We start from the raw sequence: 14,140 nt of genomic DNA, 5'->3' as shown, positions 1-14,140 counted from the left end.
TATATCATGGCGTCTGGTTCCAATAATTTTCAAAGAAGGAACCATTAGCAACCCATGGGCTGTGCATCGGAGAGAACGTGTCATATTATATGGGATAAGCAACCGATTTATAAATTGAGGTTCATTGGTAGATAATGTTTTAAATACTAAAAGCAAAATTTTATAGGTTATACGTTGATTAATGGGAAGCCAGTGCGAATCAATCAAAAAGGGGTTACGTGATCAAATTTTTTTCCATTATGGATAATTTTAACTGCAGTATTTTGAATTATTTGTAAACGTCTTTTTTTCCTTTTGAGTGATGTTTAACAGTAGTGAATTACAATAATCAAGCTTAGCAATGACAAGTGAATGTATTAAGATGTTTAAAGATTTGGGTTCCAGAAACTTGGACATGGAACGAATTAAACGTAAATGGTAAAAACAACATTTGACAACATTGCTAATGTGATCATGATAAGAAAGTTTATCGTCGATAATAACCCCAAGTATCTTTAATGATGATACTAGATTTAGATGTATGTTATTAATTGAAAATGAGGCCGCTAGTTTCAACCCCTGTTTCATTGGAAAAAGTAGTGCTTTAGTTTTTGTTATATTTAGAGCTAATCTATTTTGGATAAGCCAATTTTTAATTTTTTCTAATTTTTGGTTGATCTGATATATTTCATCAGTACTTTCAGGATTGAAGGGATGAGTCAGCTGAATATCGTCTGCGTAAGGTGTCACTCTCTAGACCAATACCTAACTATGAAGGAACCCTATTCAGAAAGGGTTTTCATACTCTCTGGAAACTCAGATCCATTAAATCATACTTCGATACGTCAGCATTCAGAATCCTAGTGCAATCCCTTGTACTGAGTCAACTTGACTACTGCAACATCGCCTATCTAGCAATCTCCCAAAAGAATATGAGACGTCTTCAAATAATGCAAAATGCTGCGGTCAGACTTATCTTCGGGCTGAAGAAATTCTGTCACGTGACACCTTACTATCGGCAGTTGCACTGGCTGCCAACGGAAGCACGAGTAAGGTTCAAATTCGCCTGCCTCTGCTTCAAAGTACTATATGGACTCGCCCCCAAGTACATAACGGACCTTTTCTCATTTTCTAACAACAAACGCAAGAGAAACACACACTCAAAATTAATTTCCCCTCCAGTTAGAGGTTGCAAACTGAAAAAACACCATGAACACCTTCTCTCTCACCAAGCAGCCCTATGGGGTAAAGACCTAGATCAACTGCTTTCGCCCACCACCTAAGGGGAATTTAGGAAGTGCCTAAAAACATACCTGTTCCTGAAATACCTAAACAAATGACCCGCTCTCCCCTCTCTCTCCCCTATAACGGTCCCCCTACCTCCTACCCCTACCCCCTCCTTAGTCCACTTGAATTTCACGGTACTGTGATACATATAAACTGTTATCTTTATCATATCACAATTTTTCGCTGTATTTCCTGAAACATGCGGCTTATTCCAAACAGGTCCTCTCGGACATTACCTACCAAACTGTATATCTTATACTCTCGCTCAGCAAATTGTATTTCTACATTCTTGCTTTCTTGAAGTCTCTGTTCTCAGTATTTCCTCTGAATATCTGCACACTGTAATTCGCTGAATGTCCAGCTCTCTTGATTGTAAACCGCCTAGAAGTCGCAAGATTGTGGCGGTATAGAAGAATAAAGTTATTATTATTATTATTTCCTGTCAGTGCCTGAGCGCTGATTGGCTCAGGCACTGACAAGAAAATAAAGCAGCTCAGACCCACCACTAGCCCTGATTCCTCATAAATGTAGCTCATAAAAACACAGAAACCCAGCGCCTCATCCGTGTGTTGACTGCTTGCAGTTCCGTCTGCCTCTTCCCACCCCCTCCCCCTCCCCCTGACAGCCTCCCACAGTACCTTATTTAGAAGACCAGCAGGAGGCCTCTTCCCGGTGCATCCTGGGCTGTACTTGGAGGGAGGGGCCTAAGACTGATTGGCCCAGGGGCCTAAGGCCCCTCAGCCAATTAAGGCCTTAGGCCCCTCCCTAGTGCATCCCACAAGGACTGCTATCTTGAAGAGGTGGGCCTGCTGGCAGGAAGGAGTGAGCACCCATCCTACCGGTCTTCTAAAAAAAAAGTACAAAGTGGGAGGGGGGTCAGAGGCCCACTAGACCCCCAGGCTTCTGTGGTGGGGGACTGTGGGAGGTGAAAAAGGGAAACTTGCTGCCGGTGGGTACAGGGGAGTTGGGGGTGGGGGGGGGTGGTAGATGGCCTACTAGAACACCAGGCTTGTGTGATGGGGGCTGTCAGGAGTGGGGAAGCTTGCTGTCAGTAGGGGGCCTTTATTTTATAGGCGCAGCTCTTGTTTGTGTGCTGTGCAGACACAACAGCTACATCCATTCTGACCTTATTTTCTTTGACTGTCTTTTACTGTGTAATGGTTATTTGTGTACCATGGTTGATTCACCTCATTGTAATTCTTTCCATGACATGTACCCTGTGTTGCTGATGTATTTCTTTGCTCTTATTTTGAAAATTCAATAAAACTTTTGAACTAAAAAAAAAAAAAATGAGCTGTGCTAGCGAATTTTCTTCTGAGCACAGCTTCTCCCCATCCCTTTACCAGTGATTTTCCGCACACATAGCTTGTATATATATTTTTTTGCGTGCTATTGTGCTGAAAATTGCCAGTAAAACAGAAATTGCTCCCACTATGGTATTTTTTTACCGTGGATTTTTTTTTACTGTGGTGTCGGAGCTTAGAGAATCTGGCCCAGAGGCAGAAGGAGCTTGAAATTCATCCTACCCTTTCTTCCCAATGCTGCTTATTTATTATACCTGATCTGAAAGTCTTCACATCCTCTTGCACCTCCTCCCCAACTCTCCGCATGATGCCACTCTTCTCCTGTCGCAGCTCAGTCTCGATGAAAGGACATTTGGCCACAGAAGCCTGAGGGGCGGCCTGGGCCAAAGTGCGGGCATTTGAGGGGAGCTGAGCTTCCTTCAGTGGGGAAGAAACTGAAACGTCAACAACAAACATTGTCTAAATATTTATAACATTTTAAGCTTGTTACTTTCATTAACACTGGCTCAATAACTCAACAGACCCAAATATGAACTAGTAATATCTTAGATAACAGGCAATGGTTCACATTATGACACCATCTTGCCTTGCTTATTTTTCTTCCATAGCTGTCTAAAAAAAGGCAAAACTACAGCAACCACCAAGTAGAGAATACCAATCAGTAATGAAAAATGACATCCTCATTCTCTTCAGTCAGTGTAATCCAGAACTGGTCCCTTATCTTCTGCTAGGCCAATATTCCCCACTTTTGGCTAATTCCACATTTGTCAATGAAAAATAAATCTCTAGGAAGGCACTTGCTAGGGTCAACAAATGACTCCAGGTGACCGAAAGGAAGTAGGTAGACCAGTCCTAGTTTTCCCTTCTATTACATGCTGGGACTTGTAGTTCCTTCAAAGGAAGTTGCAATTTCAAGTTCCAGAGATGGACTACAAGGTAATCAGAACTGGTTCAGCGTGTCCCTGCTGATATTAAGACCTTTTCTTTGTGTGTCTTCCCAATGCCTGAATACTCCTCCCTTCCATCTCACCAGCTGTGTACGTTGTCTCCTTTGCCCTCTGCAGGTGCACTGTGGAGACAGAGAGGCATCGTGTCACCATGATGGGGCATCGGGCGGCATCTCGCGCATGCAGGGGTCTCAGTGCCCGTAGGAAGACCTGTGGATCTCGATTCAGGAAGGGACATCGCTGCAGAATGGAGGCCATTGTCACTGGCTTCAATCTGTGCAAGGAGCAGGAAGGAACAAGAAACAGTCTCACAAACTTAAAAAAATGATAGTATAAAGTTCAGGGTCTAATCAAGTAGGGTAATGTTTAGGGTAAGGTTTAGGGCCTGCTGTACAACAGAGATGTCAGCATGGGGCAGGGACAGTGCCTCATTCCTAGATATGCAGTAACTTCACTCACAAGAGGAACTCTTAGAAAAAAATAATTAAGAGGATTTTCAAGGATCATATATATGAAAGTCCTGTAACAGCAACGCTGGGACACAGCAGAAAATGTTACTGCAATAAGGCTGAAAACAAGGGCAACTCATTCACCCATTGTCTAGTTATAATCTTTGCAAAGCTCATATCATAACTGAGCCACAGGAAGATAAAGCCACTTGCCCAGGAGTCAGGAGCTGAGGGGGAGGAGGAAGGAAGAAGCTCAAATTGCCATTCATCTTTTCAATTTTCTATTTCCTTTTCATGAATTCTGTTCATTCAGCATGGGGATGAAGAGGTAGGACTGGTTTGGGTGTTGGGGATAATAGGCTATCTCCAAACTTGCAATGCCCTCCGCCCCTCCTATCCCCAGACCTCTAAAACAGAGATTCCCAAACCTATCCTGGGGGATCTCCAGCCAGTCTGGATGGATCTCTATATGCTACCTCCATTAACTACAAATGTATCTCATGGTGGCTGTTGAGTCTTCAGGACAGGTTTGGGAAGCCCTGCTGTATGGAAGGATTTGTAAACCACCTTGACCTGTCTGGATGGTATATACAGTAAACCCTCAGTTAACCGGCACCCATGGGGATTGATAGATGCCAGATAAATGTAGTTTCTGGTTGGGTGAGAGTTACTATTAAAAATAAGCCTAACTAATACTATACCCCATACAATGCAATACCATAAACTGTTCCAGACAAACTACTGGATATGTGGTAGGCAAAGCGTGGGCATACTCAGGTGTGGCGTGCTAAGTTTACATTTAAATTTCTGCCAGAAATTGATTTTATTTTGATTTTGATTTACAGTTTTACAGTATTTCTTTGATTTTATTTGCTGATTGCTTGAGAGTTCTCGTTAACAGAAAGTCTACTGTATATATATCCAGACAGGTCAAGGTGGTTTACAAATCCTTCCATACAGCAGGGCTTCCCACAGCCATTCTCATTATATATAAAATAAAATTACCTCGGGGGGGAAAACTCAGTTTAGGTTTTCTTTTTAAAGACGCCTTTGAAAATTAGTTATCCAGTCAATTTTTAATCTGACTCTATTATTTTATTGAAGCTTTTTAACTTCACTCCCCCATGTTTTTTCCCTGAATGTCTCGCTTTCTGTCAAATAACTTGTAGTTCTTTTCCTTTTCCCTCCTGTTTTTAGTTTTGTCAAGTTTGTTAATAGTCCCATAGGACTTCGTTTTTATCATGCATTGTTTTGTTTCACCAACACTGTATTTTTTTATTATGTACATCGCTTAGAAGCAAGATTAAGCGATTAATCAAAATTTTATTAAACTTGAAACTTGTCTAAAGATCTGACTCTCCAAGTAGCATCAGCTGAAGGAGAGAAGCGGGCAGTCTAAGAAATGCTCCAGAGAACAGCTATCTGTGTTAGGGAGGCAGAGGAGGCAGTAGCTAGGCAGGGTGGAGAGGGAGCAATTCAGGGCAGCAATAGTGTGTCTGGGGAGGATAAGAGCCTTATCTTTATTCCCTCTGCCTGTCACGGATGCACAGATGGACCCACCCAGCAGAAGCTGTCACTTGGTGACCCAGAGGTGCTGAGCACAGCAGGTTCTGTGTTTTATCAGACCCAAACATGCAGTAATACACATTATACACACAAGGAACATATAAGGGGCTGATTCGCTAAAGCTTTCTTTGTCCCCAGCCTGTGCCTATGGGAACAGACCTTCATGAATCGGATTGATTGATTTATTCAATTTTCTATACTGTTCTCCCAGAATGGTTTACATTAATTTATTCAGGTACACAAACATTTTCCCTGTCTGTCCCAGCGGGCTGACAATCTGTCTAATGTACCTAGGGCAATGGAGGGGGTGTGGATTAAGTGACTTGCCCAGGTTCATCCATAGAATGACACTTAGAAAACCATATGTGTCATAAACTCACTGCAGATTGTATCAGTTTGATGCCGGCACTGAATGCATTCTTGCCTGCCATCTGCTTTTGTGGTAAAAAAAAAAAAAATTATTTCACAAGCAGAGGGGTCTTCAGCAAGACAAATATTATTATCAAAATAAAAATAAAATAATATAATAAAATATAACAAAATAATAAAATAATAATAATGTTTCACTGCAACAATATGCCGCACAAATACCCACACAATGCAGTAAGCTGTGCCAAGCGTGTTTCAGCAGGCAGGACGTTTCCAAATAACCACAGGTTGACTGCTCCAACGTCTCCCAGCACATACCAACGAGCGGAATAACTAACCCAAACAGAAGATGCAAAATCTACCACCATGTTCTCTCCCTATGCCATCTTCCTCCCTAAACAAAAGCCTAAATAATAATAATTAAAAAAAAACCAAAACCAGATGAATTCAAATATGAAAACAAAATGCTCCAAACTCACAAGTCAGCGTGTGAGCAGTGAGCAAATACCCTGTCACAGGAATTTATAGAAACGCGGATGGAGGGAATAACTGGAGCTGTGCTGTTCTGAAGAAGAAGAAGCCAGTACACAAGACATTTTCAGTGCAGCAAAAGGATGGGCTCAAAATAGAAGAGCATTTCCACTCAAAGCAAACTTAAATGACTTTCACACTTTAACAAAGTCAAAGAAAGGGACTCATTTATTCTCATTCACAAAGATGTTGCAGCAAATAGAATATGTTAAAACCCCACAGGTCTGGGCCTAACAAAGACAATACAAAATCCCTTTTGACCAGAGGTAAATTCAGAATGTCTTATTAATCTATTGATAAAACAAATCCAAAGGAACCTAGACCTTCTTTTAGCGGGAGCAACTTCTTCTTCCTGATGAAACAAACTGTAATCCACCCACATTCATATTATAGCATAGTAACATAATAGAGATAGCAGATAAAGACCTGTACGGTCCATTCAGTCTGCCCAAGATAACTTGATAGCATAAGGTATGATGCTTGATTTGTCCTTGCCGTCTTCATCATAGAAGTCTGCCCGGCACTAGCTTTGCTTCTTAATTACAGGTGTTTTGCCATCTTTCCACTCAGGAAGTATAGACTGTATTGCTACTGCCATAAACACACCAAATAACTTAGTCTTTTAAAAAAAATTTATTTACTTCATTAATGAGACAAAGCCACGGAACATAATACAACAACCTCAGAGCTGAGTTAAGGTTTTATGATCCTGTCCCAGACTGGATGGCTAGTCTTCATCTGCCATCATTTACTATATTGTGCTATGTTAATATTAAATGTCAGCCCAAAGTCTAATGAGATATTCAAGAATACTTTCTATTCTAAGCTATTTTGTGGCACCTGGAACCTATTTTAGTAATATCTCCAGGTGCCAGAGTCTGCCCACCCTTTCACTTGCGAAAACCCATTACCAGGCTTGACAAGAGTCAGTTCCTACTATAAGGGAAGGACCACTTATGACATGAAGGAACTTTAAAAGGTTACTGTGAAAAGAACAGCTACAAACACCTGCCTGACACGACCCAGATCATATAGAGACAAAAATGAGAGGGATGGGGGCAGCATGCCTCTTACCTGTTGCCCTGCACTGAGGACGAACAAGAAGCTCCAGTTCGAGCCCTCCCTTTTCTACTCCTCAATCTCCACTGATAAGGTCCCTGAATCTCTGCTCTAATTGGTGCAAATGTCTCACAGCTAAAAGAGGGAAAAGTGCAGTCAGAATGCAACACAAGTACGTCCCCACGTCCAAATCTATGCATACAGCTGCAGAGAAGTGATCAGCCACAAGGAGCCACACCCTTCCATCTCCCCACTATAGACTAGGGGCAGCACAGGGAGCAGTGCAAGCTTCCCTCACATACATTATACAGTACACAATACCCCACTGCAGAGGAGGTGCAGCAGTGCAAGCTTCCCTTACACATATGTAGGAGCCGAGTATCCTCACTATTCAGCAAGCTCCTGTGTTTACGGGGGGGGGGGGGGGCACCCCCCAATCACATTTTGAAACAGGGACCTATGCACACAAACTGTCCTAGTTCAGATTCAGTTTATTTGATTTAGGGCCTGAGAGTTTAAGTGGATTACAGGTAAAGTAATTCAAAAATAAAACAATTTAAAAAGGCAGGGGGGTCAATTAAAACCAAAATAAAGACAATAACAGCAAGACATCGATACAATAAGAAGAGCAAAATTACAAAATATGAGAAGGTAAAGCAAGAGGGAAAAGTAAAACATTTTAGAGTAGAAGAGCCCAGACAACTGGTAAAAAGCAAAAAAAAATATCAGTATAGTAGAGGAGAGCAATCAATGTTGCGAAGCAGGTTGGAAAGCTGAGAAGAATACAGTAAAACCTTGGATTGCAAGTAATTTGGTTTGCAAGACAAGCAAAACATTTTATTAAATTTTAACTTGATATACAAACAATGTCTTGCAATACAAGTACATACAGTATACACACATCACAACTGAGCCGATGGTTCTACTCTCGCTGACGCTATGGGAGTGTAGTGACTGTTTTAAATGAGCGAGGTCTTGCAATACAAGTACGTATTGTATTTTGTATTAAAATGTTTGGGTTGTGGAACGAATCGTCTGAGTTTCCATTATTTCCTATGGGGAAATTTGCTTTGATATACGAGTGCTTTGGTTTACAAGCATGCTTCTGGAATGAATTATGCTCGCAAACCAAGTTTTTACGCGAGGATTTAAATTTGTTAAGAGTTGTCTCTAGGCGTAAGTAAAGGGGTAATGAGTTCCAAAGAGACAATGCTGTGACACTACGAGGGAGGAATGGGACAATTCAGCATGGCCATTTCAGCACAGCCAGTTCAGCACTGCTTTTTCGGCCAGCCTGGTTCAACATGGCTATTTAACCGCAGCTGTTTGATTGCGGCCGTTGTAATGGCGAGCGCATACCACGGGACAGTTCATCACAGCTAGTTCATCATGGCCCTTTCGGTGTGGGCTGTTTATGGCTGTTTTGGTGTTATCAGTTTATGGTGGTTCACAACAATAATGCACTGGGCAATGGAAGTACTAAATTATACAACAACTAGTCTTTAAGCCCGTTACATTAACGGGTGCTAGAATAGATGTGTCTGTCTGTCTTTCTTTCTGTCTCTCTCTCTCCTTGGCCGCTTTCTGTCTGTCTGTCCGTCTGTCTGTCTGTCTTTCTTTCTGTCTCTCTCTCTCTCTCTCTTTGGCCGCTTTCTATCTGTCTTTCTTTCTTTCTCTCTCTCCTTGGCTGCTTTCTGTCTGTCTGTCTTTCTTTCTGTCTCTCTCTCCCTCCTTGGCTGCTTTCTGTCTGTCTGTTTTTCTTTCTGTCTCTCTCTCACCTTGGCCACTGTCTGTCTTTTTCTCTTTGTCTCTCTCTCTCTTTGGCCGCCGTCTGTCTTTCTGTCTGTCTCTCTGGCATTCTTTCTGTCTGTGTTTCTCCCTGGCCCCCTGTCTGTCTTTCTTTCTGTCTCTCTCTCTCCTTGGCCTCTGTCTGTCTGTCTTTTTTTCTTTGTCTCTCTTTGGCCGCTGTCTGTCTGGCCCCATGTCTGTTTGCCATTCTTTCTGTCTGTGTCTCTCCCTGGCCCCTTGTTTGTCTTTCTTTCTGTCTGTCTCTCTCCCTGGCCCCCTGCCTGCCTATCTCTCTCTGTTGCGCCATGCCTGCCTGTCTCTCTGTGGCCCCCTTCTGTCTCCCCCACCCCGAGCAAACCAAGATTGCTGCCTGCCCCCCAGCACACCCCTCCCCCCAAAGCAGCCTCCTTTCCCTCTCCCCCTCCACTTCCCTGTGCAGCAGTAGCAGCCGGACGCCTCGCAGCACCTGCACCCTGTCTGCTTTGTCCAGGCTGAAAGACACCCTCCTGTCATTGCTCTCAGCACCGCTCAAACCGCTGCATGCACCGCATGCCACACACCGCACGTGATGCAAATCAAACATGGCCACGGAAGCACACAGCACAGCAGCAGGGATCACGGCCTCCTAAATGCGCATGTGCGCTTAGGGTTTTATTATAGAGGATGTTAAAAAAGTAAATAACACAAATCTAAGTAATACAACACTAGAAAAAGAAACTTACAGCATCCTAACTTGTAAGAAATAGAATACAGGTTGATAGTACAAATCCATCAAATAATCAATAAAAAAAACTTATCTGAATTAATATAGAAGTAATGTTTATTAAACAGCATGGCAAGACAAAAACAGAAGCATCAAAAACATTTTATGATAGAACCAAACTTTCCCAAATCCCCGACCCACCCAATCCTCCCCCCCCTCTCCCCTCCCCACCCCACCCCACCCGGGCAGCAACAGCGGAGGAAAACATAATATAAGGAAACCTATAGCATCAAAGTGGTATTCAGATCATACTGTCCATAGTTGTTGTTGAATAGGTGTGACAAAGGTTAAACTAAACAGGTACCAGCATTGGCGGAACAGCCTGCCCTTTTTTGCTTGCAAATCCACAATGTCCCTTCTTTCCAACAACATTTGTTGTAACATGAGTGATCGCCATTGTTGTAGAGAAGGAGGCTGAGGTGAAAGCCACTGTGTAAGAATGCATTTCCTGCCCATAAGTACAGTCTTTCGGAGAAAAGGCGCACATCCCGGTTTAGGTGGATGAAAACGGATTTGTAAAGTAAAAAGAAAACTGGGGTGCAACCTCCACGAGCATCCCCAAAGCGCGGCCACCGTAGACACTAAATTCAACCAAAAGGTAGACACCAGGGGGCATGTCCAAAACATGTGTCCAAAGGATGCCATAGGAGAGGAGCATTTTCCACAACCAGGGGACGTACTAATCCCCATTATCATAGCCCTCTTGGGTGGATAGAACGCTCGCAGCAGAAACTTGTAATTGCGCTCTTTCTCCGCCGAAGACAAGGTAGGATCGCGCCCCACGCGAAGGCCCTTTCGTAGCATATCATCAGAAATAGGCACTTGCAGGTCAGCTGACCATTTCTGGGCGAGAGAAATGAAATCCAACTCTCCAGGTAGGTCTTGCAAGAATTTATGATAAAATTTCAGAGGTACATGGTCTTGGGCCGTGAGATCAAGTGCTTCCCGTAAGCTAGATTGAACCTCCTCTCTCAGCAGTACAGGGGTCAAAGTCTGTACGTAGTGGCACAGTTGTCGATGAGCAAACCAGTCCCCAGTTACAAAAGTAAACTCAGTCTGCAGATCAGTAAGTGGAGTCGGAGTACCTGTATCTTGCACCACCTGGAACAGGTAATGAAGACCCATAGAAGTCCAGCGTCCAAAAACAGCAGAGTCCATGCCTGGCGGGAAGGCTCCGTTGCCCGCCACAGGGAGATAGGGCGTTGTTTCAGAGGAGATTTTCAATAACCTACATAACTTTTTCCAAGCTGTTCGCATGACCTGCAAAAAGGGGTGGCAATATAGTGATGGCAAGTCAGGCAACTGTCGAACATGTAAGAGGTAACTAAAATGATACGGTCTGAACTCAAAGCATTCATTCTCAGGCTGGGAAAACCATGAAGTATTACAAAACCAATCGTGTAGATGTCTAAATTGACATGCAAGTGCAAATCGGGAAATATCCAGTAAGCCCATCCCCCCCCGGTGTCTTGGCAGCATCAACTTGGACAATGCTATCCTAACCCGCTTTCCCTGCCATAAATAAGCAGAGAGGTGAGAGTTGAGCCGTGCTAAGTGTCGTGGTGTAAGCATAATGGGCAGCATTTGCATAATATAGAGCCATTGCGGCAAAAGCATCATATTGTATAATGCTATTCGGCCAGAGAGGGACAAGGGGAGCGTCCTCCAACCCGTTAGAGTGGACAGGGTGCGCTGAAATAAGGGTGCGACATTAAGGGAATACAGCCTGTCCAGGTCCTGAGGGATCACCACCCCCAAATAGGTCAGCTGAGATGTAGCCCACTGTAAAGGAAAATCTCCCTGCCAACCCAGACGCACCCCAGGTGATGTTGGCAACACCAAGGACTTCTGCTTATTAAGCACCAGACCTGAATAAAGATTAAATTCATCCAGAAGTTCCAGAGCTCGGGGCAAAGAGTGGTGCGGATCGCCCAATGTAAGCAGAAGATCATCCGCGAATGCCAGCACCCTCAGCTGAGAGGAGCCCTCAGGCAACCCCACAATTTCGTCGTCCCTCTGTAGTGTGCGTAATAGAGGATCTAAATATAAAAGAAAAAGGAGGGGCGATAGCGGGCATCCCTGTCGCGTCCCCCTGCCCACCACGAAAGAGGGAGAGCGTACTCCATTAACCAAAACCGATGCCCTGGGTCTCAAGTAAAGCGAACGAATCAACGCCAGGTAACTATCAGGGAACCCCATGTAATGTAACACCTGAAAAAGGTAATGCCAGTGGACTTTATCAAAAGCCTTTGCCGCATCTAACCCTACCAACAACCCTGGAAATTGGGCCCGCTGGGCTCGAGAGAAAGCTAAAAGCACCCGGCGTACATTAATTACCGATTGACGAGATCGTACAAAGCCCACCTGTTCCGGCACAATCACGGCAGGGAGCAGGGGGGCCAGCCTTTCCGCCAAAATACGAGCCAAGATTTTCAGGTCAACATTCAGCAGTGATATCGGTCGATATGATTCAATATCCGTCGGCGGTTTAGATGGTTTCGGGATCAGAGTTATCAAAGCATCGTTTGCATACCTCGGGAGGGCGCCGGAGTTCTGTACCTCAGAGTAATAATTTAAGAGAGACCCCCCTATTGAGGACGATAAGATCTTATAAAACTCCGGAGAGAAGCCGTCCAGACCCGGAGCTGTACACGGTTTCAAGGCTTTGATCGCCTGTAACACTTCCGGAAGCTGCAATTGTTTATCCAACCGAGATATTTGAACCGCCGATAGTTTGGGCATCCCAGCGTCCTCTAAATAATCCCCCACGTCCGGGCCTGTATAGGGACCAGGGGATGAGTAAAAGGCTTCAAAATAATTTTTAAAACAGGTGGATATATCATCCGCGGACGTCAGTATTTTCCCCGACTTCTCCTTCAGCATAGCGATATATCGAGATCCCTTCCAACTTTTAGCGATGGAAGCTAACAACTTCCCGGTTTTATTGCCATATTTATAAAATTGATATTTGCGAAAAAATAATAATTTCTTTGTGCGCTCATGAATAAGAGAGTTTAATTCAGCCAGAGCGGCGGAATATGCCTCCCTAGCAGTCACAGAGGGAGAATGCAGTAACTCCCGTTTCAATTGAGTCGACTTTCTCTCCAGCAATACTATACGGTGAGCAATTCTCCGGGTCCTAGCGGCCACATAAGCAATCACATCCCCGCGCAGTACCGCCTTAGCAGCGTCCCAAAATAATATGGGTTGATCTAAATGTTGGGCATTAAAAGCACTGTATTCCTCCCATTTACCAGATAAAAACTCCCTGAAGTGAGGATCAGAATGTAAATAAGAGGGAAATCTCCATCCAGACCCAACACCCACTGAACCTCCCACCGCTACGTCTAGCCAAATCATATGGTGATCAGAAATTTCAAGGGGGCCTATTGTTGCCTCTGAAACCCAAGCAAATTTGTGTTCAGAAATCAAAGTGTAATCAATTCTGGAAAAGGTTCCATGGGCCCTGGATTGGTGTGTATAATCTCTGTCAGTGGGGTGGAGCAACCGCCAAGGATCCACCAACCCCAAAGTCCGACATAGATAGGGAACACCCTTTGTCTGTCTCGCCTTCGTGGGTCCCAACCCTCCAGAGCGATCCACACCAGGATCCAGAACCTGATTCAAGTCACCCACTAATATCAGCGGGTCACCTGAATTCTGCAAACATATATTAACCAGATTTTGGAAGAAAGAGTGTTGGTATCCGTTAGGGCCATATCCCACTAGTAACCGGAACGACCCACCCGGACCTGTCACCCTCACCAGCAAGTATCGACCGTTGGTGTCTCGTCTCAGGACCCGGACAGTGCATGGTAAACCCTTTCTGATCAATATAGCCACCCCCGCCCTCCTCCCTGATGAAGACGCATAATATAGGTCCCCAACCCAACCTCTCTTAAGTTTTTGGTGTTCTGCGTCGGTAAGTCTAGTTTCCTGGAGGCAGGCTATGTCAACTGAGTGATGTTTCAACTGTGACAGAATCTTTGTACGCTTGGCAGGCGAGGTAATGCCGGATACATTCCAGGAAAGTATACGGAAGTTCCTATCACCCATGGTTCTCCCCACTACTCATGTCATAGCAAAGAAACCATCCTA

The 14,140-nt window shown here is 44.1% G+C and overlaps 1 protein-coding gene across 4 annotated transcripts in view; it reads right to left on the bottom strand.

The window, feature by feature from the left end:
- LOC117348769 (5-aminolevulinate synthase, erythroid-specific, mitochondrial-like) overlaps nucleotides 1–7,660 on the bottom strand; it is a 29,211-nt gene extending 21,551 nt beyond the window's left edge. The window contains exons 1-4 of one of the 4 annotated variants that reach the window (XM_033921253.1): nucleotides 7,507–7,602; nucleotides 5,913–5,966; nucleotides 3,601–3,791; nucleotides 2,825–3,004 (exon numbers count right to left, since the gene is read on the bottom strand). In XM_033921253.1, coding sequence (XP_033777144.1) covers nucleotides 2,825–3,004; nucleotides 3,601–3,775 — 355 coding nt within the window. In that variant the 5' untranslated portion in view covers nucleotides 3,776–3,791; nucleotides 5,913–5,966; nucleotides 7,507–7,602. Of the gene's footprint in view, nucleotides 1–2,824; nucleotides 3,005–3,600; nucleotides 3,792–5,822; nucleotides 5,967–7,506 lie in introns of those variants that run through there. The other 3 variants (XM_033921242.1, XM_033921223.1, XM_033921232.1) reach the window with 3 other exon arrangements.
- Nucleotides 7,661–14,140: the final 6,480 nt, after the last annotated feature.

The sequence above is a fragment of the Geotrypetes seraphini genome, chromosome 1 (assembly GCF_902459505.1).
Source record: "Geotrypetes seraphini chromosome 1, aGeoSer1.1, whole genome shotgun sequence".
Taxonomy (NCBI): domain Eukaryota; kingdom Metazoa; phylum Chordata; class Amphibia; order Gymnophiona; family Dermophiidae; genus Geotrypetes; species Geotrypetes seraphini.
Note: the sequence above shows the minus strand (reverse complement) of the source record. Positions and strands in the feature narration are given on the sequence as shown.